This window comes from Gavia stellata, chromosome 1 (genome assembly GCF_030936135.1).
Source record: "Gavia stellata isolate bGavSte3 chromosome 1, bGavSte3.hap2, whole genome shotgun sequence".
NCBI classification, from domain to species: Eukaryota; Metazoa; Chordata; class Aves; order Gaviiformes; family Gaviidae; genus Gavia; species Gavia stellata.
This window is the reverse complement of record NC_082594.1, coordinates 120,280,890-120,307,706: the sequence shown is the minus strand read 5'-3', so window position 1 is coordinate 120,307,706 and position 26,817 is coordinate 120,280,890. Positions and strand designations below refer to the sequence as shown.

Here is a 26,817-nt window from a genome sequence, read left to right as displayed (position 1 = left end):
GCCCTTCTTGAAAAGACCTGAAGCATTAGGCAGCTGCAAGATCCTATATCTACAAGTTGTTTACTGCAATGTTGAAATGCATAACAATTATTCGGTTGGTGTTCACTTGCAACAGAAGGCATAACTAGAGAATTTCTGTCACCATGAAGAAAGTCACATACTTGACAGGAAACAGGGGTTCTGTATAACCAGTCCTGAAACGGACTTCAGTGTGATTGCACAGATACATCAACAAGCTGTTTCAACATATAGTTTGGTATTACCTTAAGCTAGAACAACAGCATGTACATCCTTTAATTTTTCCTGTCACCATCCATTTCTACTATCTCACATTACCGTTATATGTGAACTACCACATGTTCTTTATCTGCTTTCTTGGCAAAATAAGAGATCATGCATAAATTCTATGAAAAAGGAATTCCTTTATTTTTTAAAAAAGGACCATTTTTCCATTACCAAGTGAAAACTTTACAAAGTAAAGTATTTCTCTTCCAATAATATTTTAATATAAAAACTTAAATCACTTATTCTGGTCTTACTGTTCTAACAGGAAGTCTTGTGGCACTGCAGGACCCAGGTTATTTTCAGCCTCACTCTAGAATCTAATCATAAGTTCATCACTTGTTTAAATAAATCCATTTCTGTGGCCACTTACTATCAGCAAAACATCCTTACCACCAAACCAAAAATAAAGCATCTTCACTAGCCCAAAAGAGACTAAACTCTAATAGCATTATTACAATGAGAAGCTTTGTTAAAAAAATTTATTTTGAAAGTTAGACACAACCTTAAAATTGTACAAAGACAACAAGCACTCTAATTACACAAAGAGTTAGCAGTGAGTACAATGTGAACACAACAACAGTGAGTCTTTCCTCTCTTTATATGTAAATATAAATAGAGATTATCCTTGCCAAACTTCCAGCTCTTTTTTTTTCTTTTTTTTTTTTTTTTTTCCTGAAAACCAGCTCATTATGCTGCAAACCCTAGCAGGGAGCATTTCACTGTTCAGTTCAACAGAATTGCTAAAAGGGGCTCTGGCTAAAAATAGTCCTTCTATCATGAGAATATCCCATACTTTGCAGAACCAAGTTTCTCTCTCAATTGAAAAACAGCTTTCCCTTTCATTATGTCAAATGTTTCACCTCCTCTAGGGACCTACCAAATTACAGGCTTCAAAATGCTTAAAAATATTAAAACTTGCTCATGTTTTTTCAAGAACATGCAAGCTGAAATTAACATGGTGCACACATGTAAATAGTCACAAAACAGAGACTGTTCCTGTTTGTATTTTACTCTTTGAAATTGTTGTTCCTAGAAAAGTACTTTGGAGTAATTTTAGCTGTGAGTTGGCTAAACTAATACAAGTACATGGTCAGAGAAGAAAGTATTTCTTCTTTTCTTTTTTTTATATTACATTTAGAGCTTCAAATATATTAATAAAACCACTTGGCAAAAAGTATCCCTTATAGCTTGTCCCTACATACGTATGTAAAATGAAAAGCAGACATTGCTACCATCCTCCCTTTACTTCTGAGTACTCTTTACAGGAAGTACATGGGAAAATAATGCAGTGTTCTTGCAGAAAAAAAGGAAAACCCCATGGAGACTGTTAAACAACTTAACCGCAGCCTCTGTTCTAGGAATTAGTTATTACTTAGGTTTAGATACACCAGAAAACTTCTGCTGTAAATGTTCCCTAAGATCAATAGCAATTAAGCCAAGGTTATGCTTTATCCAACTACAGCCACACTGGCAAAATTATGCTCTGAACTTGAGTGTTTGCAGGACTCTGTTCCAAGACTGAGTGGAACCATTTTTACTTTTAGAGAGAATAATTGTAACTGTCTTGTTAATGATCTGGGTTACTTTTTCATTATTCTTTCTAGATTACCTGGAAGTGCTTTACTTTTCATTGGTTTACTCCATTATGAATGTTTATTGCAATCAATCGGTATCTTGATTTTCAAAAAGCTTGAAAAATGTTGTGGCTTTTTTTTAACAAAAATATCCTATTATTAAGACACCACTGTCCTACAAACTGCTGTGCACTGGAATTAAGTCAGTTCCACTCAAAATCCCAATGACCATATTTTGCTTCTAAATTGTTAAGAGTTGGTAGCTACACTGATAAGGTTCCTCACCAGGCTCGTACCATCTGCAGTAATTTTGCATAAAAAATAAATTGGTACTGGAATAATTACTGAAAATACTTACAGAATTGTATTAATCCTGTAAATTGAGGCTCTGTACACAGACTGCTTTATAAGTAGAGTAAGCGTTTGAGAAACTAAGTGTTCTAATATTACTTTGCCTTACTGAAAATGACTGGTTTGCTTTTTTTAAGAAAAGCTGTTGATGTTGCTAACTTTCATCTTTATGTAAAACCGTATAAGTGAAAGTAACTTGATTTTTTTTTTTCAGTTGCACAAGAGCCTATTTAATGTTCCCATTAAGCTTTTCAAAATGTCTCAGTTTGCCAGTCAAGGGAAAAACATACAGCATTGAATCCTATATAAAGTGGTTATGGGGTGCAGCCTGTGAAATCCCATGTTAGCAAGAACTGAGCTAACCAGCCCAAATTCATACCTTTTAAACATACCATCTTCTCTAGATGCTTTTGTTTAACAGAAGCCTGTTTCCTCAATACTCCATTGTTTTCTATTTGCTTCAATTCTAAGATAGCATTCATAAGGTAAAAAAAAAATTAAAAAATTAAAGCAAGGATGTTGTTTCACTGTAATGAAACAGCAGCTGTAAAAGAACACTTTCAATTATTGTCAGGACAGAAAAGGCTACTGGCAGTGTACATTTCACTTGGCTTAAGATTTATAAAACAGTTCTAGCCCAAGGCAGTTCATGATCTTAAGCTAAACCCAAGCTTGTACAATAGCAAATGATATTTTGGAAGGCATATTTTGATATCTAGGATTAGAGAAAAAAATTACTACTGATATTTCTGTCTTAAGTTCTAAACCAGCAACCAATATCATCAATAGGATTGCTATGACTGCATGGAGTCCCCGCTAACTTCAACAGGGACAAAAGGTGCAGCAGTGTACTGAGTACCCATGTGCTGCTACAGGTGGATAGGCAGCCTTCTGCATTTTAGTCTTCTCTGTTTATTCAAACAGGTCTCATAGCAGAAGGCCACAAGACATGGTTATAATGTAACACAAGTGCATTTCTGTAGAAGCTAATTGCACAAAAACTAGTTGCTACTAAGTATGTAAGTCTCTCTCAATCCAGCAAAAGAGACTGCTCTAGAAATAGCTAGGGAAATAGCTACAGAAACAAAATAAGCAGGTTATTTTGTCTCTTTTTAGCAATTACTTAGTATTGCTGTAAGTATCTGGAATAAAATACTGAGAAACAGATACTATTGGGGAAAGTAAGCTGAACAGAACAACTGGCCCCACTTGAGGGGGAGTTAAAGCATGCTTACGCCATTGTATCCACTGAGCAGGGGATTTCTGTGCTACTAGAAGATGCTTGGCACCTCCCTGAACCCAGAGCATCTCAAGGAAATCTAGAGCGGGCAGAAGTTGGTTGTATTCCAGCACTTTGCACAATGCTCCCTCATTCCATTCAAAAACTTTATAGAGTACTTACATCGAGTGGTCTATTTGGCATAATAATTTGGAATAGCTCAGTAATAGTTCACTAGATTTCGGAGAGGGTAACATTATTGAAATTCTTCATTTTCCCATTTTACTTTTTGCCAGTCCAATAGATGTGGCCTTGGCACAGCATAAGAAACACAGCCCAGATCTGTAATTCCAGTATAGCTTCAAAGTATACATGCTTTCCTATTTGTACTTACAGGTATTGAATAGCCTTTGCAGTAACTATTTTGAAAACTATTTTAATCACTTTACCTTCTTTGACTAAAAGGCTGAGGACAAGGCCAGAGATGTAGAGGACTTTCAGGGAAAGATGGAGGAGCCTCTTCTCCTGTGCACTGTAAAAAAGCTTTCTCAACTCCACAATTTAGTGCCTCCCCCACCCCCAATTTAGATTTGGCATCCTTTGTCCTGCTATTAAGAAAAAGGCATTCATCCTCCCTACTATGATCTCGGTCCAGTATAAGTTTCACTTGCCAGCAGCTGCACTGCAAACCACACTCAGTTACTGGTTTGTCCACTCAACTTTCAAAGATTGGCACTGAAACTGAAGGGGACAGGTTAAACCGAGACAATGAAACAGTGATTTTAAAAAAGCGGGCATGGTAAACCAGCAGAACTCCTAGCTTTATGAGAATACTGGAGTTCAGAGGTCAATACAAGAGACCAGCTATTTAAGCTGGATAACGAGCACATCCACAGTTGCACCAAATAGGGTGAGAGACTATTCTAGAAGAAAACGTTTCCCGTTTTAGAACGTAAACTGAACTTGAATAGGAATTCGAAATAATCCTCCCCCAACAGAGCAGCTGTATTTTAACTAACCATTCTACAGCTTCTTGCATTTCAGATGTGCAGCGCTTCTTCGTCACTCCTGGACAGGATACTGGACAAAGCAATCCACTGACATGATTAACAATCCCTATCGCATCATCTTCCTCGTATGTTTAGATGCACAGTTTAGGTAAGCGAGGTCCTTCATCCAAGTGCCTTTTTCTTAGCGTCAGTTACAGCTGGACTGAACATAGTTAAGGTGTATGCCAGGTATGTTCCCTACATTCATCGTGAGTTCTACATCAGTGTAGCTCTGAAGTCTACAGCAGGGTTAGCAACAGTCTGTGGCATACCACTAAGTTCACAAATAGATTGTCATTTCTACAATAATACAAAATAGCTTGTAAAACCAATATGTAACACTGTATATATGCATGAATATAAAAATAAACCACACCATCAATATGTAAAACTTCACAACGATGATGAAAACAGTTTTCTTCTCAACGGTCTTCAGTATTGATGAGTTGGTTCTCATTGTCATACCCATCAGGCAGGTATGCTTTCCTTAGCTGGTCTGACTTAGGTATCGAGCTGCCATTCTTGACGTAGCGGGACAGGAAGGCTCGCACAGATGGATGATCAGCCTTCTCAAGTGGAATATTAGCTTCCAGGCACATTTTCACAAAGTCCTGGATGACGTTGGTTTTCTCTGTCTGGGCAGTACTGTTGCACTGAAGGGAGGCAGTCAGAGTCCTTTGCTTCTTCCTGACATTCTGTTCTTCGAACTCTGCCTTTCGCTTTGTGTGTGTTTTAGACTTGAGGTGGTCATTGATGGCAGACTTGCGAACGTGATTCAGAACCACGTTGCAGGAAGTACAGAAGAGTTTTCCTCCATCTTCGTGCAGCTCGCTGCCAAACTCAGTTACACGATCCTGAGGAGTCACGTACAAAGCAGTCTTCGAGCGGTTACGTGATGGAGCGGACTTCACTCCAAATCGTTCCATTGTTGCCTTCACTAAACTTTACCTAAAAGCTGAAAAAAAAAAAAATTGCTGTTAAAATGTGCTAATGATTTCAACCAACTAGTTCTGGACGCAGTCTATTCAATATCCCATATAGCACTTATGGACATCTGAAAAATAATTATATGTAAGATATGTGTGTGAAACTATTATTGAAAGATTCTTCACCTTGAAGTTCTAAGAACTCAGGAGGCCAAAGTTCTTCATGGGTGAGAATAAAATATTTTTTGGTTTCTACAACTACAAAGCTCACCAGAACCCTCAAAACTTAATCTGTTCATCACTGAAAGTCAAATAGAAAGGTTTTTTGCTTCTTCATTTTTTATCCTTTACCCTTTAGTGGAAAGAGTGATTTCTTCTTCTTAATATTTTCAACATATTTGACAGTTTCTTAGTTATGTTGAGTCACTAGTTTTCTGTTTACTTCCTGAAAATGTGTATTAGTTCTGTTAGCAAAAACTTTAGTTGTCCAAATATCAGGCAAGAAGGCCACTACTGTCACTTGCAAAAACCAGTCAAAAAACCCAACAAAACAAACAAATCAAAACCAAACCAAAAAAACCAAACCTGAGCTTTGTCAGCACTCCTTTGGGAACACCCCTCCCTCACTTTTGCCCCAGCTCAGACCACAACTACTAGATTGAACCTTAACTCAGAGTCCAAAGCAAATCATCTTGTCATTGCAACCAGAGACTGGTGAAACAGCCTAATGTGAACAGGAACTTGCATACGTTTCAGTTCAAAATAAGAACCTGTATTTTCAAAGACGACAACATCTCTGAGGAAGGTAACTGATAACTAAGAGAGCTGGAGACTTTTTAACATCACGCTAAACTACATTGTTACTGAAGCAGGCAATAACCTAGTCAAGTGTACTAAAATCAAACAGGACCTATTTCTTTTTTTGTTGTTGAGAAATAGAGTAGCTGGTGTAAATCTCAGCTAAGATAATTTAAGTCCTTTTGAAAGTAAAGTTGAAGGCAAGAAACAGCTCTGTTCAGGTTTGAGGTTTTCTGAGCAAAGTTATCACTCATTACATTAACTACCCACTTCCTTATCAATAAATAGGGCAATAAGTGTTTCTTAAAAAATACATTTTGGCAAGCACTTTGAGGTACAATAGGCTGCCTGGGCATTTACTTGTGGGTATGAACCTCTTTGAAGAATTTTGTATTGCTTATGCTTACAAGGCAGACAGAGATTGGAATACCTCTAGAGGCATTGTTCTCTCTACTTATTTAGTTACACAGCGTTTGCTGTTGCATCATTTTAAAAGAGCTGCCTTTAAAGACTAGAATTTCCAAACTAAATATAAGTTGAGCTTGTCCAGCCAGAAGGACTGAATGGAGTGTCTGCTGTCCAGAATGCCTTTTGCTTGCTCTGGAAAGAGAGTAAAGGAACAGAGAATTCAGACTTCAAAATTGTCTTTTTTCTTAAACCACTGCCACACTAAGAGATGACAACCTTTTGGAAAAAAGGAGACCAAGGTCTTGCTATTAGCTACTTTCCTAGTTACTTTTGTGCACTATCTGCTACTTTCCTGAACTGTAAGTCTTGACTGACAGCGTCAAGGTAACTACAGACTAAGTTAACACTGCATAACACTACAGACTAAGATAAACAATCTTTTTTCAGCATCGATGGAGCTTTTTTCATTCTTTTCGTTGCTTTATGCAATTTATCCCCATGAGTTTCCTACATAACTGTCTCCTGAAATCAAGCGGAAAACATGTCTTAACCTAACATAAACTTGTTGCTCAGGCTTCTGAAACGTCAAAACAAATCCTCTACCAAACCAGGTGTTTGCACTTACGCTTTATCAAGATCCGTAGGAATCCTGAGCAGTACAACTACTGAAACCCAGGATTTTTGGTGGGGTTTTTTTTTCTCTCAAGTTGTGGCACGGGTTCTTTGATGCGTACTAATGTCTGAGCTACTTCTGGGGGACGGTGTGGGTGCAGACACGGCATCCAGGACAGACACCCGGCCTCCCGCCCTCTGTTAGGCCTTCAGGTGAGGCCGGCGTTTCGGAAGCGGTGGGAGCCCCGGGAAGGCGGATGGGCACGCTTTGGCTAAAAGCGTCACGGGCGACAGAAGCACCCCGTGTGCACGGGGACCTCTTGGCGAGCCCAAGGAGCGTTTCGGGCGAGGAGGAAAACAACTCCGCATTTCCAACCGCCAAAGAGGTTTCGCTCTTCCCCTCCCCGTGACCGGGAGCCAGAACTCGATGCATATGTTCCCCGGGGTTTGGTCACCGGATTGACGGCGCCATTTAACCCGTGAGGGCCTCTACGGAGCGGCGGGGTCGGCGCTCCGACGCCCCGCCGGCCGCCTCTCTCCTCCCCCTGCCCGGCCCCGGGGCGCTGAGGGAACGGCCTGGCCCGGCCCGGCCCCCGGCGGCGACGCACGCACCCCAGGCCTCGTCCCCCGCCCCGCAGCGGCGGGCGGCAGACAGGTGCGGCCCCTCCCGCCCCGGCCCCGCCCCGCCCCGCTCCGCTCCCGCCCCCGCCCGGCACGGCGGGTGTTTCCATGGCAGAGCCGGGAGGCGCCGCCGCCTCCGCAGGCGCCGCCGCTGTCGCCCGCTCCCCTCCCGGCCCCGGGCGGGCCCCGCCGAGGCAGCGCCGCCCGCCGCGCCGCGCCCCGCCGGCCCCCGCCCGCCCCCTGCCGGGCGCCGTTACCCGCTCCGGCCGCACGGCCTCCCCACGCCCCGCCGGCGGGCGCCGCGCCGCCGCGGGGCTGCTGCCGCCGCTCCTCCGCTGGGCGCCGCGCCGCGGGCCGGACGCGCCCCTCCGCCGACGGCCGCCGCCGCGCAGCCAGCGCCGCGCCGCAGCCAGACGGACCTACCCACCCTGGCGGCCGCGGTAGGCGGGACCTAGCAACCCGCCTAGCAACCGCCGCGCCCGCCCGCCGCCCGCCTCTTGCCCGCCGCCACAGAGCGGCCGAGCAGCAGAAACCCCTCCGTGATTGGTTCCTCTTGGCTCGGGGGCGCCGAGATGGACGTCACTCTTGCCCAATTAGAGATGGGGGGCGGATGTAAGCGCCGTGATGGAGGCGTGCTCAGGCCAGTCAGAGTGCGCGAGGTCGTCGGTGGCGTCTAGCGGACGGGGGCTTTGACCAGTCGTCGGCAGGAGGCTGAGGAGAGAGGTGTGACAGACGGGATAAGCAGCCAATGGCAAGGTGGGGACAAAGTAACGAAGGTTACTTTTGCTCCAATCGAAGGACGCTTCGGCGGGGCCGGGTGGAAGGGAGGAGCCAGAGGTCAGGGGTCACCAGCGAGTTCTCTCGCCGTTGGCGGTTGATCGGCACGGCGGCTGGCCCAATAGGAGCGCGGCGGGTGGGCGTGGCCGGACGTGAGGCGGCGGGGAGGGGGCGCCCCTTCCGGCGGGGCGGGGCGGGGGCAGGGGGGTGCTCGGTACGCGCAGGGCGGTCGGAGCAGCATGGCGGAAGACGAGAGCGATCAGGAGTCGGAGCGGCTCAGCGAGGAGCTGGAGGCGCTGGTGACGCCGGGCCTCCCCGCCGGGCTGCCGGCCCTCCTCAACAGCCAGTATTACTGCCGCCGCTTCTGCCAGGTGAGTGCCGCCCCGCCCCCCCGGCCCGCTCCTCGCCCCTCCCCCCGCGGACGGGGGTGGGGCGCGGCGGGGCTCGGGGCCCCCCCCGGCCCCTCGTGGTGGCGGGGAAGGGGGACGCCGCGGGGCCGGGGCTGCTGCCCCTCGGCTCTCGGCGGGGCGGGGGTCGGGCCGCTCCCCGGCGGCCTGGGGTCAGTGCTGGGGCAGGGCTGAGGGGGGGAGGGCGCCCGCCCCGCTGCGCTCCCGGGTCTTGAGACGGGCAGCGGAGGCGAGGCCGCCTCGTCCGCGGGGGGCGGCCGGGGTGCTGGCGCCGAGTGCCCCCGGCCCGGCCCGGGGGGAGGGTGGAGGCCGGGGCGGGCGCGGGGCCGGGCTGGGGCTGGCAGGGAGGTTTGCGTGGGGGAGGGGAGGGAAGGCGCCTCCCGGCGGGGGGGCGGGAGCGGGCGAGGAAGGGCCGGGGGCGGCGGGGGGCGGCGGGGCGCCGCCGCTGCGGGGAGGCTTTGCCGCTGCTGGGCCCGGCGGACTGGGACACGTGCGGTCACGGTGGTGCTGGCGGCGGTGGCGGTGCTGCGGGCAAAACAATTCCGGGTGGCTTTGCCTGGGCTGCGGAGTTGGGCGGGAGGCGGAGGGAGGGCCTCGGAAGCAGTTCCCATAACGGTGGCTAAATTAGACCAGGCTATTCGAATTTTTTTATTTTTCTTTCTTTTGGAAAGCGGCGTTTCTTCACACGGGCCCGGAATTCTTGGGCTCTTTGCAGCCTCTTCATGTATGCCTTGCGAAGCAGCAAGCAACAACAGGTTGCTTTTCCTAGTTGCTTTCATCAGGAGGTGTTGATGAAACATTAGTTATGCTGGGTATATTTCAGCCACACTCCTTGTTTTCAGAAACACAGTCTGGAGGTTCTTTGTGTGGAATTATTTCATTTCATCAACTTCTTGGCTGCTTACCTCACCACTATGATTGTTTTCTTCCATTTAAATACGGAATTCTATGTTCCTATTTTGTTCTTCCTGTTTTGACATTCAATAAAACATCTATTTGAAATATTATTTACTGTAAGATGTGCTTAAAATCATCATGGGTGGCATACTGCTTGGTAACTCCACAGGTTGCCTTTTGGTTTTAGTGATCCTTTTGTATTTTCTTCTGTTTAGTGATTTCTCTAAACTTAGTATGTGTGGAAAAAAAAATTGTAAAGCCAGTAAAAGGAGAAGTGCATGTTTTGGGAAGTATGGAGTAAACTACAATTGTAAGAAATCACAACCGTATTCGATTAAGTTGGCAGGTTGGAAAGAGATTTGCTTCTGCTCAACACTGAGAGTTTTCTCTTAAATTTTTCTAGCTACACTTACTGTCTGTTGAATTCGTTGTATTAATGAGGAAGTGTGGGCAGGGTGATAGCTTCATACACTAATGCCAATCCCGTTTCCCAGACAAGCTAGGAATTAGTAGGGAACAGATGGGGACAAGACCAGGGAAGGAATTTTCCTAGAAGATAGTTGTATCACAGTTATTAATGGTAGACTGTCTAAAGCATTTGACCTTGACTTCTCCTGCAGTTTCTTTTGTGTAGAAAGATTGCCAAGCCCTCTCCCCTACTTTGTTTTGCTTTGAGTTTATGAACTCTCCACATGGGCAGCCAATGTTCTGAGTGTATAAAGGGCTCTGTTTCTTTTCTTTTAAATTTTCTTTTTAATAATACTTAGTTTAAATAAGCCTGATGAAAGTGAGTTAATATATTAACACTTTGTCTCCAGGGATATTTTTTTTTTTAAAATTTGGCCTGGTGTGATCAGCAGTCATGTGCTCACTCAAAATATAGTCTTCCATGTTTTGTTTAAGCATGTGTTTTAGTAATGGATTCTTCTACTGATTTAACTATATAAATACAAGATCTTAACTGGTGTAGTGTGCTGGTATAAAAAGCTAGTAGCTGTGTGACATTTGTGCTTTGACAACAAACGAAGTTGTGTGTGCTCCACATGAGCTCATTTACCCTTGTGAGGTTGACAGTGGTGTAATTATACTGGTCTGTATATACCTGTACATACCTGATAGGCCCTCAGCCTATTTAGTAAGTGATGAAGCACATTTATAGTTCTTCTTCACAAAGTATCATGAAGTTTAGGTCACTTCTTTCTCAGAATATTTGTTGTAAAGGAAAACTTCTCACTTAAATACTGTGTCGCTTTATTAGGGTTTTTTAGTGCAATTTTTCCTTTTGGCTCTAGTTTTATGTCAGAGCCTGTTGCTTTGTACTTCTCTGTCCAGATCTTTTGAAGGTCATATTTGGCTGTTGTGCAGATTGAGCCTCTCCACTTCATTCCACTCCGCACTGGTAACACAATTTTGCTTGTCTTAATGGTTATTTGGCACTTCTGAATGTCCTAGCTTGCCTCCTATGTTCCTGTTTCTGTGTCGAAAATTGAACAGCAGTTGTAGAAATAGTTGCGTAGCGATAATACCATGAGTTTGAACTACCCAAAAGGAACATTTTTATTTTCAGTATAACAACCTATTAAAATACATGGCTGTGCTTCGATCATAGTGATGAAGCTTGGTGTCAGCTGAAAAGAATATTGTTTAGATTGCTTGTAGTTACGCTACTATGTGAAGTATGTGCACAGCCACATCTCTCAGTAAGAGCTACAGGAAAAATAAAGCAAGGTGTAAAGCCTTTTTGGTCTGCAGAACCATTTTCTGTAGGTAGAAGCAAAGACCTCTTGACTGATCTTAGAGTAAGAGGAGGGTGGCTTAGACCTTGAACAGCACTGGTGTGCACATGTCTTTCATCCTTGAAATACGTTAGAAAGGTAAAATATTACTGTAAACAGCCAGGTTGAGCACTCTTGAGGCCTGGAGTATTACAGCTGAACTTCACTTTCAGGTAGTAGATTAAGTAACAGTTACAAAAGATGACTGGATTAGCAGAGCATTTTCCTTAAATATATGCATAATCACAATTTAATGATACAACACGAAGTCAGAATGTGGAGTCTCTAAACCCATGTGTAGTTTCTGGAGTCCGTTTTTGTATTGTAGGTGCGTGTGGTCATACAGAGTCATTACAGCCTGAATCTTCCAAGGCAAAGTGGAATAAAATGTTTTCTTGGATTGTGATTTGAGATTGATGAAATGGGGAAAACAAAAATCAAGATTTCTGTGGTTGGGAATGAAAAGAGACAGTTGGAAGATAAGTGCTCAGCTTATGCATCTCACCAGCTGTTTCTATGTTACTTTCTAAAAATTGCTGATCTGGCACTTCTTCCTGTTTGTGAAGTTTGCCGTGTATTGAAACCACTTACATGTTGGGAAGAGCAAGTCTACTGTTCCCAACTTTGGCAAGCAAAAGAACAAGGCGTCTGTAACTACTTTGTAGGTTTAAAGAAATTCGAAAGGTGGTACCTAGCAGAAACCCCCTCAGTTTAAACATTTGGAAGAGCTTCGAGAGTTTCAACTTGTTATGTTATATGCAGAATTTGAAATTCTTTCAAGAGACTTCTCAGAGACCAGAGCCATTGAGACGTTCCTGTGCGAGTGAAATACAAATGATGAAGGGCAGAGAAAATAGCGTAGATGGTTGCTTTTTGGTCTGAGGATGGAGGGAGTACTTTCATAATTACAAGGATGAATTTCCGAATTTACTTGATTTGAAAACAAACCTTAAGAGAGCTGGAAAATGGATATAGCTTTCTTTGTTGCACCAACTAGCTTGAAATTTTCTCTTCAGAATCTTTTCTTGTAACATTAAGTACTATCAAAATATTACAAGTTACTCCCAGCATTTCTGTAGTTGTCCACATGGCTGCATAACTGTACTAGATGTTATTTTATGTTGTTCGGTACTGACTAAAATAAACACAAGGTGAGTCTTGATTTGAAGTAACAAGGTAATACTGTGAGCGGTAAATACTACTCGAGTGGCTCTTACGGTGGCATCCACTTACGGCCTTCCAGTATGATCTGACTTCCTGAAATAAAGATTACCTGCTTTGCTCACATTAATTGGTGGTATCTGGAGTCACTGCTAGAAAAATAATTCTTGGGTTTATAAACTCGAAAGCTAAGAAGTAAAATTTAGTAACGCACTAGAGAAGATAGTGTTTCCTGGCTTTATTTTAGTAGACAAAAAAAAAATACAGGGCTGTATGACTCAATTGTTGTCTGTCTTGCTTTGTGGGGACGAAGGTAGAAAAATAAACATGTCTTTGAATGTTTGTTCTTCTGATTTTGGGATTAATAAATTTTCGTACTTTGTGATGTGTTTAAATTTGAAAGTACTTGCTCTTTGACTCTTACTTTGAACTTCAAGTCAATAGTTTTTAAGTTGCTTTTATATTTCATACCAAAACCAGCCCAAAACCCTTTTGGTTATGCCAGACTTTTATTTTACTACTTTTTGGACTTCTGGGATCCATATTTGATCTCCATACATCGTTTTAAAGTTTAGCTACAGAAATCTTGTTCACGTGAGTACTAGTGGTAGAAAGTGAGCTCTTCAATTTCTTTGAAGCTTATTTCTCTCAGAAGGTATAATTTGTAACTTTTAACCACCTATTTTCTCTTGTAATGATTGGTGTTCTAGGATTTTTTTTGTAGCTTCCTGAATAAATATGCTTTATACTTGTTAATGGCTCAAATTTTGAGAGCACTGTTGAAAGTCACACTTCACTTATTTGACTGTCATTTTTCAGATTATTTTTAAATGTGTGACATTGGTAGTTACATGAAAGCTTATAAAGGGCAAACCATACACTGCAGTAACTAAATTTACCTGTGTATCAAAGAATAACATAACTACTTGAAACAGTTTAAATTTAAAAATTAACCTGTCATTGTGTTCTCTATTTACTGGGTCTTTTTTCCATGCTTGGCTGGTGAAAACGAGCATATTCAATTTGCTAGTTAGCAGTTTAGTATTGTGCTGCTTGAGATTCAAGTGAAGTTCAAGTTTAAAATGAAATCCTTAGAAAATAGCTGTGGCAAGCACCAGGTCGTGTTTACTCCCAAGCTGGATGCCAAGCGTGATCATTGAGTTCTGCTGAGGAATACCTCTCTGCAAAGGAGGGTGTCCTGGGTTAGGTGGTGGCACTCTTTCCTTTGACACTTGATGGGAAACCTGATAAGCCACTATCATGCAAGGCTAGGACATTATAAAGTCTTTTCTTATTCACATACTCTCTTCTCGCTTCCTACTGGCCTCTCCTCGGCTTTTGTGCCTGCTGTCCTTTTAGCTTTACCCTGGGAAATTATCTCCCCTTTTTAAAAGTGGAATTAAGGAGTTAGTATTTAAAAAAAGGAAACATTGCACAGATGTACAAATACGTTGCATACTTTTCTTGATCTTTGTAATGTTTCTTTCCTTCCACTTCTTTGGAACTTTCTCACACTCTCAAACTTCTTGGTGTTGCTGCTTCTCCAGTTTTTAATGCCTTATCTCAAAGTTTGGCTTTTGCATGAAAACAAGCTTTTGAGTTTTGCTTGGAAAAATATATCAAGATTGTAACTTACAAAGGAGTTGTAGGTTTTTATACCAAAAAAGAAGGATCTCCATTGAAGGATGCTTCTGTAGCACAGTCTGTCTGATAGCCTTGCTACGCAGGCTTTTTCAAATTATAAAAGGCACACTTATTGCAGTAGATAATGCAAAAATCAAAAAGTAACGTCTTTTTGGGTAGCAGTTGTTCAGGTGAGGGAAAGAAGTAATGGTACTTGAAATGCATCTTAAGTTGTATTTTGCTAGTATCACTGGTGATCTGGACATGCATTCATGTGTGTGTTCACAAGACTGTCAGTTCTCTCTCCCATATATAATGAAAAGAGTTCCTTACATTAGTTGAATTTTATTCTAGGGGGGACTACTCAAAAGGTGAGGAGGAATATTACTTTTCAATGTAAGTATTTATCTTTCAGTCATAAAATCTTACACAGGCGCGTTTACTACAGTGCTACAAGTAGCCAAAACTGCTTTCCTAGGATTAATATATAGTTTTCACTGTTATTCAAGTGACAGACTGTAAATATGTATGGAAACTGGCTCTTTGGATAGCTAAACCTAATGAGTACATGGAACCCAGTCTTAGATATTGTTCTTGCCTCAAGCAGGCTGAGGAAATGGATGAGATTTCAGTGATGAAGGGTGGAGGGAGGCATTTAGCTTTAAGGGTAGAGCTTTGGCAGAAACTTGTCTCATAGGATGTGTCATGCTGTTGCTGGGTGATGTTTTTTTCTTTTGCCAGAAGTGTGATTATGTTTGGTTACTCCTTATGTAATATTCACATGTGAATTGCAGTAAAGCCATTGCTTACATCTGTTTTTTTTTAGTTACACCGTATAAACACATTTTAAACTTGTATCTGTTAAATAATGTTTTATTTTATGTTATCTTAAAATCTTAAGGCCTTTTCTACTCTCTAATTGGATAATGGAATCCTTTTTTTGTGAGGACACGGTTAGCTTGATTGTATGCAAGAACAGAACAAATGCTCATCATTCACTAAGTAGGTTAAAGGGACAATAAAACAGGCGTGATTATATCTTCCGATGTTTCCAGGTAGAGTAAATTTAGTGTTATTCAAGTTCTCTGCTAGAACTGAACTTTGGTATCCAAGCTGCTCTAGTACTTCTGCTAAACAGACACCTATGGTAGGTGTTGTGTTTAATTATGGTTTTTAATTTTCAGGAAGCTCTTTTTTTAACATGCCCTTTTTTTGCTTGGCATTTTAAATCCTTTTTGGTTTGTTCTGTGCTGTGACAACCACAGTATTTGCTTATCATAACAAATGGCAACCACTGTATTTGCCAACTAGCTTTGTTCTGAAAACTGTAAATGACTACTCACAGAAGGGTTGTGGTTTTAATCCTATGGTGACTTCCTTTACTACATCTCACAAAAAGTTATGGGAGCTACTTCATTTAAAATCCTAGTCATGACAAAACTCGTGGGATTCGTGGGATTTTTTTCTTTTTAGTTTCTTTTTTGTTGTGGGGAGGGACAGAAAAAGTACAGGAAAAGACTTCAGGTCTAGCACTGCATAAAATATTTGGTTTTTGTCCTACATATTTGCAAATCTACTTATTTGCAATATTATGTCTCTTAAGTATTTGAAATATAGTCAAATCACTTTATGTATATTTAATCACTTAAAATATATATGTATGTTTAATAATTTAAAACATAATATTCAGGGAAAATTAGTTTTTACATTGTTTCAGGTCTTTGATTACTACCTTGTTATTTGGGGGGTTAGCTGCTTTAGTGGCATGCTTAGGAACTCCTTATAGGAAACTGATAAGTCTGGTCTTGATTTTTCACTGAGTAGGACACACCTGAATCACGGATTTTCCTCTGAGTTACTCAAATGTATTAAAGAAGGGGAAGTAGTGTACTGGTGTGGGAGAAAGGTGGCGTTGAATGAGGGGATGTCAGAAAGATGCTTCAGCCTCCCTTTCGGTATCTGTACTGAATGAGCAAGGGAAGACAAAAGGCCCCACAATCTCTTCATGGATGGCAGTAATTTAAAAGGTAAAGACAGACAGGGACTGGGTGGGGGGGCAGGGGGGGAGGAGATGGGGAGAGTCTTTAAGTATGTAAAAATCGCACCCTAACAGAATTCTCGAAGGGAATCGTTGCAGAAAGTCACATAAAAATGTCACCTCCCTTGTAGTTTTCTGCACTGTGTATTGGACAAGGAACAGGCCGGTTTGTTTTTGTGTCCTTCTTGTTTGGCTGACTTCATTATATTTAAATTAGTGTGCTTGTTAAAGATGTGCTGATAAACGTTAACTTTCAATAAAGCATTTAGGACTCAAGCAGCATAATTGATCTGATTTTCTGAAGTGCTCTGATGACACAACTTCACAACATGAGGGTAAACGTATGCGTGTCCCTTTGACTTCTGTTTTCCTTGAAAAATGTCAGAAGTGGTATAGTTTTTTTTAGATTTTTTTTTGCTTGTTTTGGGGGTTCTTTTCAGTATAAACCTTCGCCTATGTTCTGGTTTACAGTCCTGTTTCAAAGCATGGCATGTTGAGTATTTTGAACAAAAAAAGGTGTTAGTTTCTGTTATAGAAGAAGCTACTCTATGAGAGCACTTACAAACAGACACTGAAGTGTACATAGAATTGTAAAACAAACATACATTATTTTCCCCCTCCCCCCCTCCATATAGAACGTGTGTGAAGTGTGGTTTGGAATTTATTTCATACTTAGTTTAGCTTTTTCCCTCCACCCCCCCCTACCTTTTACTGGTGATTGTTGCAACTCTGCTGAGAATTGACCGATTTTAGACTTTTTTTTTTTCCTGGGACTGACAAATACATGGTTTCAGGTGTCCATACTCAGGAAAAATATGCTGGTCATATTCTTCTTGACCAGTTGCAGCGTAGGGGGGCTGTTGCTGTGAATCTTTTGTGGCTACATTTGAGTTGCAGACTAACTGCCTAACTAAGGCAATGTTGCTGTTGTGGTGTCTTCCTTTCTGTGCTGCCTCTGGCACTTCTGTGGCAGGGTGGCAGGCCAGCTCAGACAGATGATGTGGACGGTGACTGATGGCTTTTTTTTTGGGGAGAGGAGGCTGTTGTCTACCATTTAGCTCCTGAACTAGCTTGCTTTGGGTTCAGATGAGTGCAGTAGGTGCAGCAAGGGCAACTAGTAGGGCTGTATAGGCCCTTATAAAGTGTGGGCAGTAGGACTGCACCTTTCGGAGAGTACAGTGTCTAAGTATTATCCTCTGCACAAGCCTTTGTTGTATTGTTTTTGAGTGCTGATTTTATTATTTCAATTTATTTTATAAAATTATTGTTATAAATTATAATTTATTTATGTATTTATTATTGCAGAAGCAATACACTGGCATTAGGACCAGAATCTTATCAAAAGTTCATCTGTGCCTAATCAAAGAACGAGATGAGCAAATACAGTAACTTTCCCCTCTCTAACCATTTTCAGTTCAGCTAATTTACTGTAGTTAGTAACTTTTGGTGGATATCTTTTCCAGCTCATGCAGCCTCTTTCAACTCACGTAGCCATTCAGCATACCTTTAATAAGGAACTCCACAGCTTAATTGCATGCTGTGTGAAGAACTACCTTCTATAATTTATTTTGATCCTGCTTGCCAACCTTGTTTGGTGTCCCCCCTGCACTTGTCATGTCTTTAGAACCTAAAGTGTCATAGTTAGCTGCATTGATCCTTATGTGAAATGTATTTTGCTACTTAGCATTTCTTCCCTCAAAGCTTTTTTTGATCCTTCTGTATTCTCTTTTGAGATAAGAATGGGTAGGTAGCAAACCAGCATGCAGTTTTATGGATGCGCTGTGGTTTTCAGCAGTTAACACTCTGCTTTGTTTTATCTTATTACTCTCCTAAGATTTAATTTGCTTTCTTGGCCATTGGGATGAGCATTGAGGTGATTTTTCATTAAAACATTTACCATAATAACAGTCTTGCTCTTGGGTGGTAATTGTCAGTTTGAAGGCCATCATATTACATGTTTGGATTGTTATGTTCCCCAAGCACCACTGCACACTGGTCTATGCTGAATTTCATCGCTTGCTGTCATAAATCCTTTCTACAGTTCTTGACAGTTAGCACCTTATGCTACCAAGAAAAAAAACCCAACAGTATCATCACAAAATGTTGTCTCATTGCTTGAAATCGTTTATGAACATATGTATACTGTGCCTCTCAGGTAAAAGTGTTGTGAAACACCACGATGGGAACGGATGCTTTATTTCTACCTTTGACCATTTGGAGGCTAAAACCACTAAAGGACATTCATTCTCTCTGTCTGCTTTGCTTCTCCTAAGGCATTTGTGTTTTCCTATCCAAGGGACCTTGTTAAAAGTATTTCAGAGAACTCACAATAGATGTGTGAGGCAGTACTATTTTATAACGTGTTTATTCTTCCTTGTAAGAGGAGTATTTATCTAAAAGTCTGCTTATTCTCTTCCAGTTGACCTAGATACTTGCTGCATTAAGCCAACATATTTTCAAACAGGAATTATTAAAATAAATTTGGTGGGAAGTCAAAATCTACTTACAAAATATAAATCAATCTCAGCTGTTGTTGGTGAGGAGAAAAAAATACCGGTCCCATTATCGGTAACTGCTTTGCTTTGGAGCGGCTATAACCAAACTGTCAGAAATAAGGCACTGGCCTTAAACAAAACATGTTGCAGAGCCTTAAACAAAATTAGGCATACAGCTTTGGAACTAAAAATGTAGACCACTTAACCTGACTTATAAGCCCTTTATTTAGTTCATGGTGAGTTAGACAAATCTAAGTGGGATTCACAGATTTTTAAGTCAAAAAGAAATCCTGAAGAGGGATATATCTGATTTTTGGTTTAGTCTATGCTTTGTTGGCCAGCCTGGCTCTTGAGATGGGTGGCCAGGTATAATAACTACGATTGGCACTTCATAGCTTTCTTGAAGCCAGTTACTTGTCTCTTCCATATGCTGTGGAGTGCTTGAGCTTTCTCTTTACAACATGGCTGATAGCATTGTGTTTCCCCACCTGCTTCTCACTTTCTTAGGATGTAGGAGATCTCAGCTAGGTTTCCTCAGCCTGAGAAGAGTGCCCTAGGCCCTGAAGTGCAGCTAGTCCACTTTCTTCTGCTTATATTGAAGCTGTGCTGTTACGATGGAAAAAATAAGGCAAGAGTAAGTGAGCAAAGGGAGCCTGACTAGTGCAATGAGATGAGCTATGTGCCAGAGTGTGGAAGAAATACAGTTTTCAGTCTCTACTTAGAATACTGCCTATGAGTCATGTCTTAGCTGTTGATTAAAGGAGGAGAGAAGACCCAAAGCCTTTGGCCTTCTTGCTGGGGGACTGCAGCATAATGACTAGTCTGTCACAGAATTGGTGGGTGCCGTTATAGGCATCTGTTCTATTGCTGTGCTTTGTGCTTAACTCAGTGCTATGCATTTCATACATGGAATGCTCTAAATGGACTGGGCCTCTTGGAGGACTTCACTGGAGGGATACCTGTGTAGAAATGTCAGCTGGTGATGGGTTATTGAGCCTCCCAATGTAGGCATAGGCAGTGCCAGAAATTTGCATTTATTTATACAAACAAAATTGACTAGATGACCAGGCGAGGATTTTTCTCCATTAAAACACCTAGTCTTCACCTTCATGTTTCTCTGTAGTGATGCAGTTCTGTAGCTGTAGATCAGGGCATAACTAGCCTTAGTTCCATCATACAGATAAAAAAGGCCAAATTTACTTATTTGATCAGATAAAAAAGGGTAACTGTATGTTTGTGCCTTTCTCTGCTGACATAAAGACGAGAAGAGTGCAGGCTAGTCCTTCCCCTGTTTGAAAATTCTACAATGGAATGTCTGGATAGTGTTATAGACTTGCTAATTTGTGTCCTCTTGTAAAATAAAAATGTGTGTTTAAATGCAGAGTGTAGTATCTACTGTGATACTATGTAAGAAGAAAGTATTTCCTGCCTTATCCTCTGGAAAGAGTAGTTGAAGGTCCACTGTGGTATATCTTTTATAATGTAGGACATAAAGTTTCCTTTTTTTGTTTAGTGTAACAAAATGGTCAGGTTTTTGGTTACAAACTCTGCTTCTGAGGAAGGAGGGGAGATAAAGCAGGTACAGTATTAAATACTCACTATTTCTGACTAAAGAAAGTGTTTTCCATTCTAATCTATATTTCAATGTTTTTGTTGTTAGGTTGTTGAAGACTATGCTGGAAGATGGCAGGTTCCTTTGCCTCAGCTTCAGGTGCTTCAGACGGCGCTCTGTTGTTTCACGTCTGCCTGTGTATCATTCCCAGCTGAATGTGAGCACGTACAATATGTATTGAGTAGCCTAGCTTTGTAAGTACATCTTATTTTTTTTTATTACTTCCTTTACAATATAGACTGTCTGTGTTACTTATATAATAGCGATAGGGTCTCAGAGATTCTCAGAGCTTTTAAGAGTGGTTTTACCAGGTGACTTAGCTATGTGGAACCAAGAATTGCTAACTGAGGATACAAAACGTAGAATTTAGTTTAGTCTTTTTATGTCCTTGTTAAATATTCAAGTCGGGTATTACAATTTTGTGTCATAAGGGTTTTCTGACAAAATTAATAATCTAAAGAAATAAGTGATCACCATACAGATTTCTTTTTGGAAACTCTTACTTTGGAGTATTTGAAGACCAACCTTTGACAGTACATAATTGTAAATAATTTACCTAAAACTTTTACTGTTCTACTTCTAGTGATGTAATAAGCTAAGTATTAAGATAAATTTCTTGTAGTGTTTAAGAAATGAGTCAATTTTAAAATGGATTTTTGTGTTTGAGTCATCAAAATGCTTATGGGAATGACTTGTTATATAGTTAACTGACCAAAAGTCATATTCAACTTACAGAAATAACATTCAACTCAATGTTAGGTCATAAATCTTGCTATCATCTCTATTTTCTTAATGCATTGGTGGTTTTCCCACATGAAGGCTGAAAGTGTCAGGGTAATGATCAATAGATAAGTAAACATCCCATTTTTTTTCTTGCTGTAAAAACCTACTTTTCAGATTTCAAAGCCTCAATGTTGAATGGAAGCAAAAAAAAATATAAGTGAATTAGATATACTTAGCCAAGATGCAATGTACTTGATCTTCTCTCAGCAGATGGGGAAAAAAACCCTAAAAGCTAGCTTTATTGAGAGTTTGGTTTGAGTAAATCAGATTTATGTGTCCAGCTGGTTAAACTGCTTTCTTGTTGAGCAGGGCTTTCAAATACAGCTCAGTATCTCAGTCCAGAATTTCATGTGGAAATGTCTTGCTCCCACCTCATCTAGTCATCAGAAGTGAATGCTCTCCTGGTCTTCCTCTCTTAGTTTACTTGGTCAGGAGGACTGGGTTGCTTATCCTTTCCACTGTTCTTGAGCTATTAGTACTAATTACATAGGAGTCAAGGCTTTATTTTGTACACTTATATCTGCTGTGTTTAAGTGGTGGTGAAACTTCACCAAAGAGATTTACTGTTTTGTGTGTGTGTCAAACTATTTGACATGGGACTATTTATGGAATCAGAAGATGGCAATTTTAAAAACTGGAATGCTCAGGTATCGGAGAATGACTAGCAGTTGCATCAAAACATGGTGACCTATTTTTTTTTCGCTAGTTTTTAGGAAAAACCCTCAATGTTCAAACCACACTTTTATATACTTGTAAATATCAAAGCTTGGGAGGGAAAAAGGTAGAAATGCAGGTATTTGTTGTATGTAGGGTGGTCACTTCCTGATAATCTAGAAGTGAATTAATCGCTGAGTCCCTGTCACCCTTGTCTATCTTGGTTTTTGGAGCTGGGTTTACTCACTGAGATTTTCTTCCATTCTAGAATGCCAGCTTATTTTTTCTTCGGACTCTGCTTGACTGGTGTAGTTTTGCATATGATATCATAAAGGGATCCTGGGGCTTAGTAGTTGCAGTTACCTGGGAAACCTTGCTTGAATCTCTTTGAAAATTTGGTGTATGTTAAGTCTTCGCTCTTGGAAAGCAAAAATCTGCCTGACTGTATTGTCATACTCGAGTAAGATTTCTTTAGTAACCAGACAATAAACTATCTACAGTAGTGACTGTTGCATTTCCTATACTTACTAGCCTTGCTATGTATCACAAGTGAAGCAGCATCTGTTCTAACATTAATATCAGGGAGTTTTAATAATGGTGCCAGCATACTAGTGCTCTTAGGCAATCTTCTGATGCCAGTAATATCAAAGTAGTGATGTGATAAATCTAGAAGCACCATTATTATAAATGGATGGATGTCCATGTGGATGTGCAATGCTGCAGACTGTTTTAAGTTAACTGGGCCAAGCTGGAATTGACTATAGTAATTTTAACTGAATGGAGACTGATGATGAGGAAATAGAAATATTTTGATAGCTTCCTTTATTAGTCTGATAAGAGTGTGGAGCAGGTGCATTGATAGGGAAGAAAACTGTAGTTTACACTTGTTCACTATTAATTTCCAGGTTGTGGGTTTTTTGTCAAGATCCTAGTCTCTTTAAATCAGTCAAAGCAAATAAAAACGGATGCATGCATCATTTGCTGTGACTAGTTTTGTCTTATTATTTAAGTTCCAGTTTGGCTGCTTTCCAGATCATGACATGACTCATGCCTGACCTTTCCTGAGAGTCAAGTATGCTGCAAAATTTTGTTTATCAACATGAAATGAGATAATGTTTTTCAGAAGAAAGTAATTATTTGAGTACTGGTTGTTTTTTCATTACATATTTGAGTTGAGATTCAGGGACCTAATCTGGAGAAAATTCTGTCATTGAACATAACGAATGTGTATCTTAAATTTTCTAGGTCTGTTTTTGGCATAGCTTGTCACTGGTTAGGAAAAAAATTACTGCAGCATAACCTAAAGGAAACCTAATTTTTTTATACTTTTGCATTATTCCCATACAAAGCTTCATTTTGTTTATGTGAATATTAAGATCTTTTAATGCACTGTATTTCTGAAAATGTCATTGAGAGGAAAAATTGCCTTAACTCTGCTCTTTAACTTCTTTTGAATTAGCTTTATTAAAAAGGAAACGTTTTGTAGGAATACTTTGGGTCTTAATTTCATACATATTGAAGTCTGACTTTAAATTTGGGGATACCTGCAGTGAATTTAATTGTTCTGCAAAGGAGTTCCATGTCCAGCTGTTCATGAAAATCTGCCTTTTGTTTTAAGAACTGTCGCAACACAAGACTAAATGCTGTAGTTGGGAAAGAAATTGCCATCAGCAAGGTCTTGCCTCAAAAACCTGTAGGTTGGAAGAGTCCTGGCACCTCTTTCAGGATTCATCTTCCACTTTCTCTCTCTCTGCCTCCTTATTTTCCCTGTTCGTTTGGAAAAAATGTCTAGAATAATCTTAAAGAAAATTACTCAGATTTTCTTCTGTGATGAGACCAAAGCCTTTGCTGTTCAGTCCTGTTTCTAAAACACCCTAGATGCAGAGTTATTCTCTCAGTACTCTTTCAGTACTATCTTTCCCTCTGAGTCGCTCAGTTATTGCCTGCAGCTCATGACTTTCTCAATGAGCAATTGCAGATTATGTTAGTACAGTACTTGGTAGTTACCTTTTCCAAAGAGAAATTTAATTTCTCAGAATCTTAAGGCAGAGCAATAGCAGGTGCACTGGAGCTGTCTGCAGATCCATGAGATGCAACTATTTAGTTTTTGATTGAATTGACTGATTTACAAGTATTATCTGGAAGTATGCTTCTGTAAGTGAAGGCCTAAATTGACTTGAGCTCTGGAAAGCTACTTTTTACCAACCTCTCTGATTCTGCTATCAGGATTGTTTGTCTCAGTCACTGTATTAAAAATAAATAAAATGCTGGACATGTATTTTAAGATGATGGAAAACATGGAGGCCACAGCTCAGTTTGAATCTAGGCTGCTGTTGAAAGGATTGGTTCTGCCTTCTCCCTTCTCTGCCACCTCTTTTGGGGTAGCACTTGTGAATTCATGTTGCTGCACATAGACCTCATTTGCTTAAAAACTTACTGGTGGTAAAATCGAAGTTTTATCAATTCGTTTGAATGCCACACAGAAGATGAATGTAATTTCATTTGCATATTTGCACAAAAGCTCTCCCTTTGAAAATAATCTTCAAAGGCTTTTTTGAAATGTGAAATTAATAGCAAAAGGCTTTTATTTGGAAATAAGAAATTAATAGCACCTTTAAACCTGCATCTTCATAGAGAGACTTCAGTGGGTATTACGGCAAGACAGGCTGAAATGGAATAAAATGCGTTAGTAGAAAGTGCTTATCATACTTGAAAATATGAGTTGTTGGTAATCTGCATTCACGTAAATTACTGTTCCTTGAATGTAACTCCTTATACACTGTGCATGCTACAGTAATTTTACAGTTGTCTTCTTTCTTCCTCAAAATTGCTGCATATGTGACATGCTTTGGCTTTTGAGGAAGGTTCACTTTTGTAATGGTGAATGGGGAGCAGCAGTATGGAGGACCTAAGAGTTCTTGAGGGAGAAGATCAGGCAGATACTGTCAGTCTAAATGTCCTGAACTTACGAAGAATGTGTGGCAGAAGGGATTTTAAGTTGTGCTTAAGTATAGTCTGTTCTATTACTAATTTGGTCTTGTTAGCTAATCTATACCTGTATTGTATTTGCAACTTGATGCCTGGTGAAAAATGTGTTGAGGGGGCGGTGGGGGTGTGGCAGTCTAACTGCCAAAATCCAGCACAAAATATCAGACCAACATAAAGTTTTTGAAATACGAGTTGTGTTCAGTGACTATGGGTGTTAGCCAAAATTTTTAGAGCAACTCTGGCATGGGTACAGGTCTAGAACTTAGGAAAGACCTTATTTTGGTTTTAGTGCTGTGAAAACTAATAGACTACAGTAGTTTCACTTCTTTTGAAATAGCATTTTTAGTCTGTTTGACTTGTCACTACTTCTGTTTTTTAGGAGTTTTTTTGAATTGCTGCTGTTCTTTGGAAAGGATGAGTTCTATGAAGATCCTTTGAAAGATATTTTAGGTTCAATCCAGGTAGTGTTGCCTACTTTCATATAAACCTTTAACATTATTTTATTACATGTAATGACAGTTTTTGTGGATATGTAACCTGGAGGAAACATGCCATTATAGTAAAAGAAGGTAGCTGATTTTCTTACGTTTATACCCAAGGGGGAAAAAAAAGGGATATTTGAAGGGAAAGACATTTATTCTTACATTTATCATCAGTATTGCTATTTGAATCTACTTGGACTAAGTAAAATGTACTTCTCTTTGTTTGTAATGCCAATCTTGTTAAAGACTTATTTTTTGCATTTCCCATACAGAAGAGGGAAGCTTTGCTTGTTTATATCTAATTAGAACTTAATGTCATCCAGTGTTGTGTATCAGTTCATGACATGAAACCTCAAGTTTTGCTCTGAGGTTTTAAGCAGTAAATTCGAAATTGAAGCTCTATCTTCATAAACTCTTCAGGTCAGCATAAACTCGCCTTGTTTAAAACTGTTGTACTCTTGGCTAGACTGGGACAAGGTTTTGTATGGCTATATGCAACTGCATAAGATAAATGATCCTGAATTTAAAAATTTACCTTTTTTTTGCCAGATAAGTCTCTTTGAGCTGAACTGATTTTGAGAGTTAAGTTCACTGCATGGGAACACAACCACTTGTGCCACCATGAGATGAAACTTCATTGTAGGGAAAGAAAGGATGAAAAACAGGGTTGTTTCTTCTGTTAGTACTGATCATGGAACCGCAGCTTGAAAAATAGCTATCCCTTTGTTATTTTTATGTTGATACCTGTTTGTTACTGCTGCTACAAATTAGTGTGTCAGCACTACTTAATTATCAAACCAGCAGCAATTACATGCTTGATTAGAATTGGTGGAAGAATGGGGTCAAGGAGTGGCTTAGTAACCTCAGGAATGGGTAGGGTCTCTTGCATAAAAGTAATGGGACATTTTGGCAATCCTGCAATAAGTGCTTTTCAAAAACAGTCTATGAACAAGAAAGAATTTAGGAAAAAATGTGATGTATAATACTTTCTTCTCTGTGCTTTTGTATTAAAATTCTCAATGGCCTTGACTTTTAAACAATGACTGTATTAAAATATGTTTTTACATAATTTTCTAAATAAAGAATTTCTGAATCAGTGGTGTAATCAAACTGGTAGTGAAAACCATTGTTTCAGTTACTTAACCATTTTTACCATCAAACATATTCATCTGAATATAAAAGAGAAAAACTGAGTTGAAACTAAAAGAATTTACAGCAAAAAAGCATATGTGAAGAAGTTAATTATATGTGCATAGAAGCCATTCTTCAGCTACATCTTTTT

General features: G+C 40.5%; 2 protein-coding genes across 2 annotated transcripts in view; one reads left to right on the top strand and one right to left on the bottom strand.

Moving 5' to 3' along the window:
• Positions 1-236: 236 nt before the first annotated feature.
• CGGBP1 (CGG triplet repeat binding protein 1) lies at positions 237-5,427 on the bottom strand. The gene has a single exon (XM_059815988.1). It carries the CDS (start codon positions 5,402-5,404, stop codon positions 4,901-4,903), a length of 504 nt encoding a protein of 167 aa, XP_059671971.1. The 5' UTR covers positions 5,405-5,427; the 3' UTR covers positions 237-4,900.
• Positions 5,428-8,859: 3,432 nt separating this feature from the next.
• The window catches only part of ZNF654 (zinc finger protein 654), a 35,526-nt gene continuing 17,568 nt past the window's right edge, over positions 8,860-26,817 (top strand). Inside the window, exons 1-3 of the mRNA XM_059815882.1 lie at positions 8,860-8,991; positions 20,677-20,822; positions 25,433-25,514. Coding sequence (XP_059671865.1) covers positions 8,860-8,991; positions 20,677-20,822; positions 25,433-25,514 — 360 coding nt within the window. The remainder of the gene's footprint in view (positions 8,992-20,676; positions 20,823-25,432; positions 25,515-26,817) is intronic.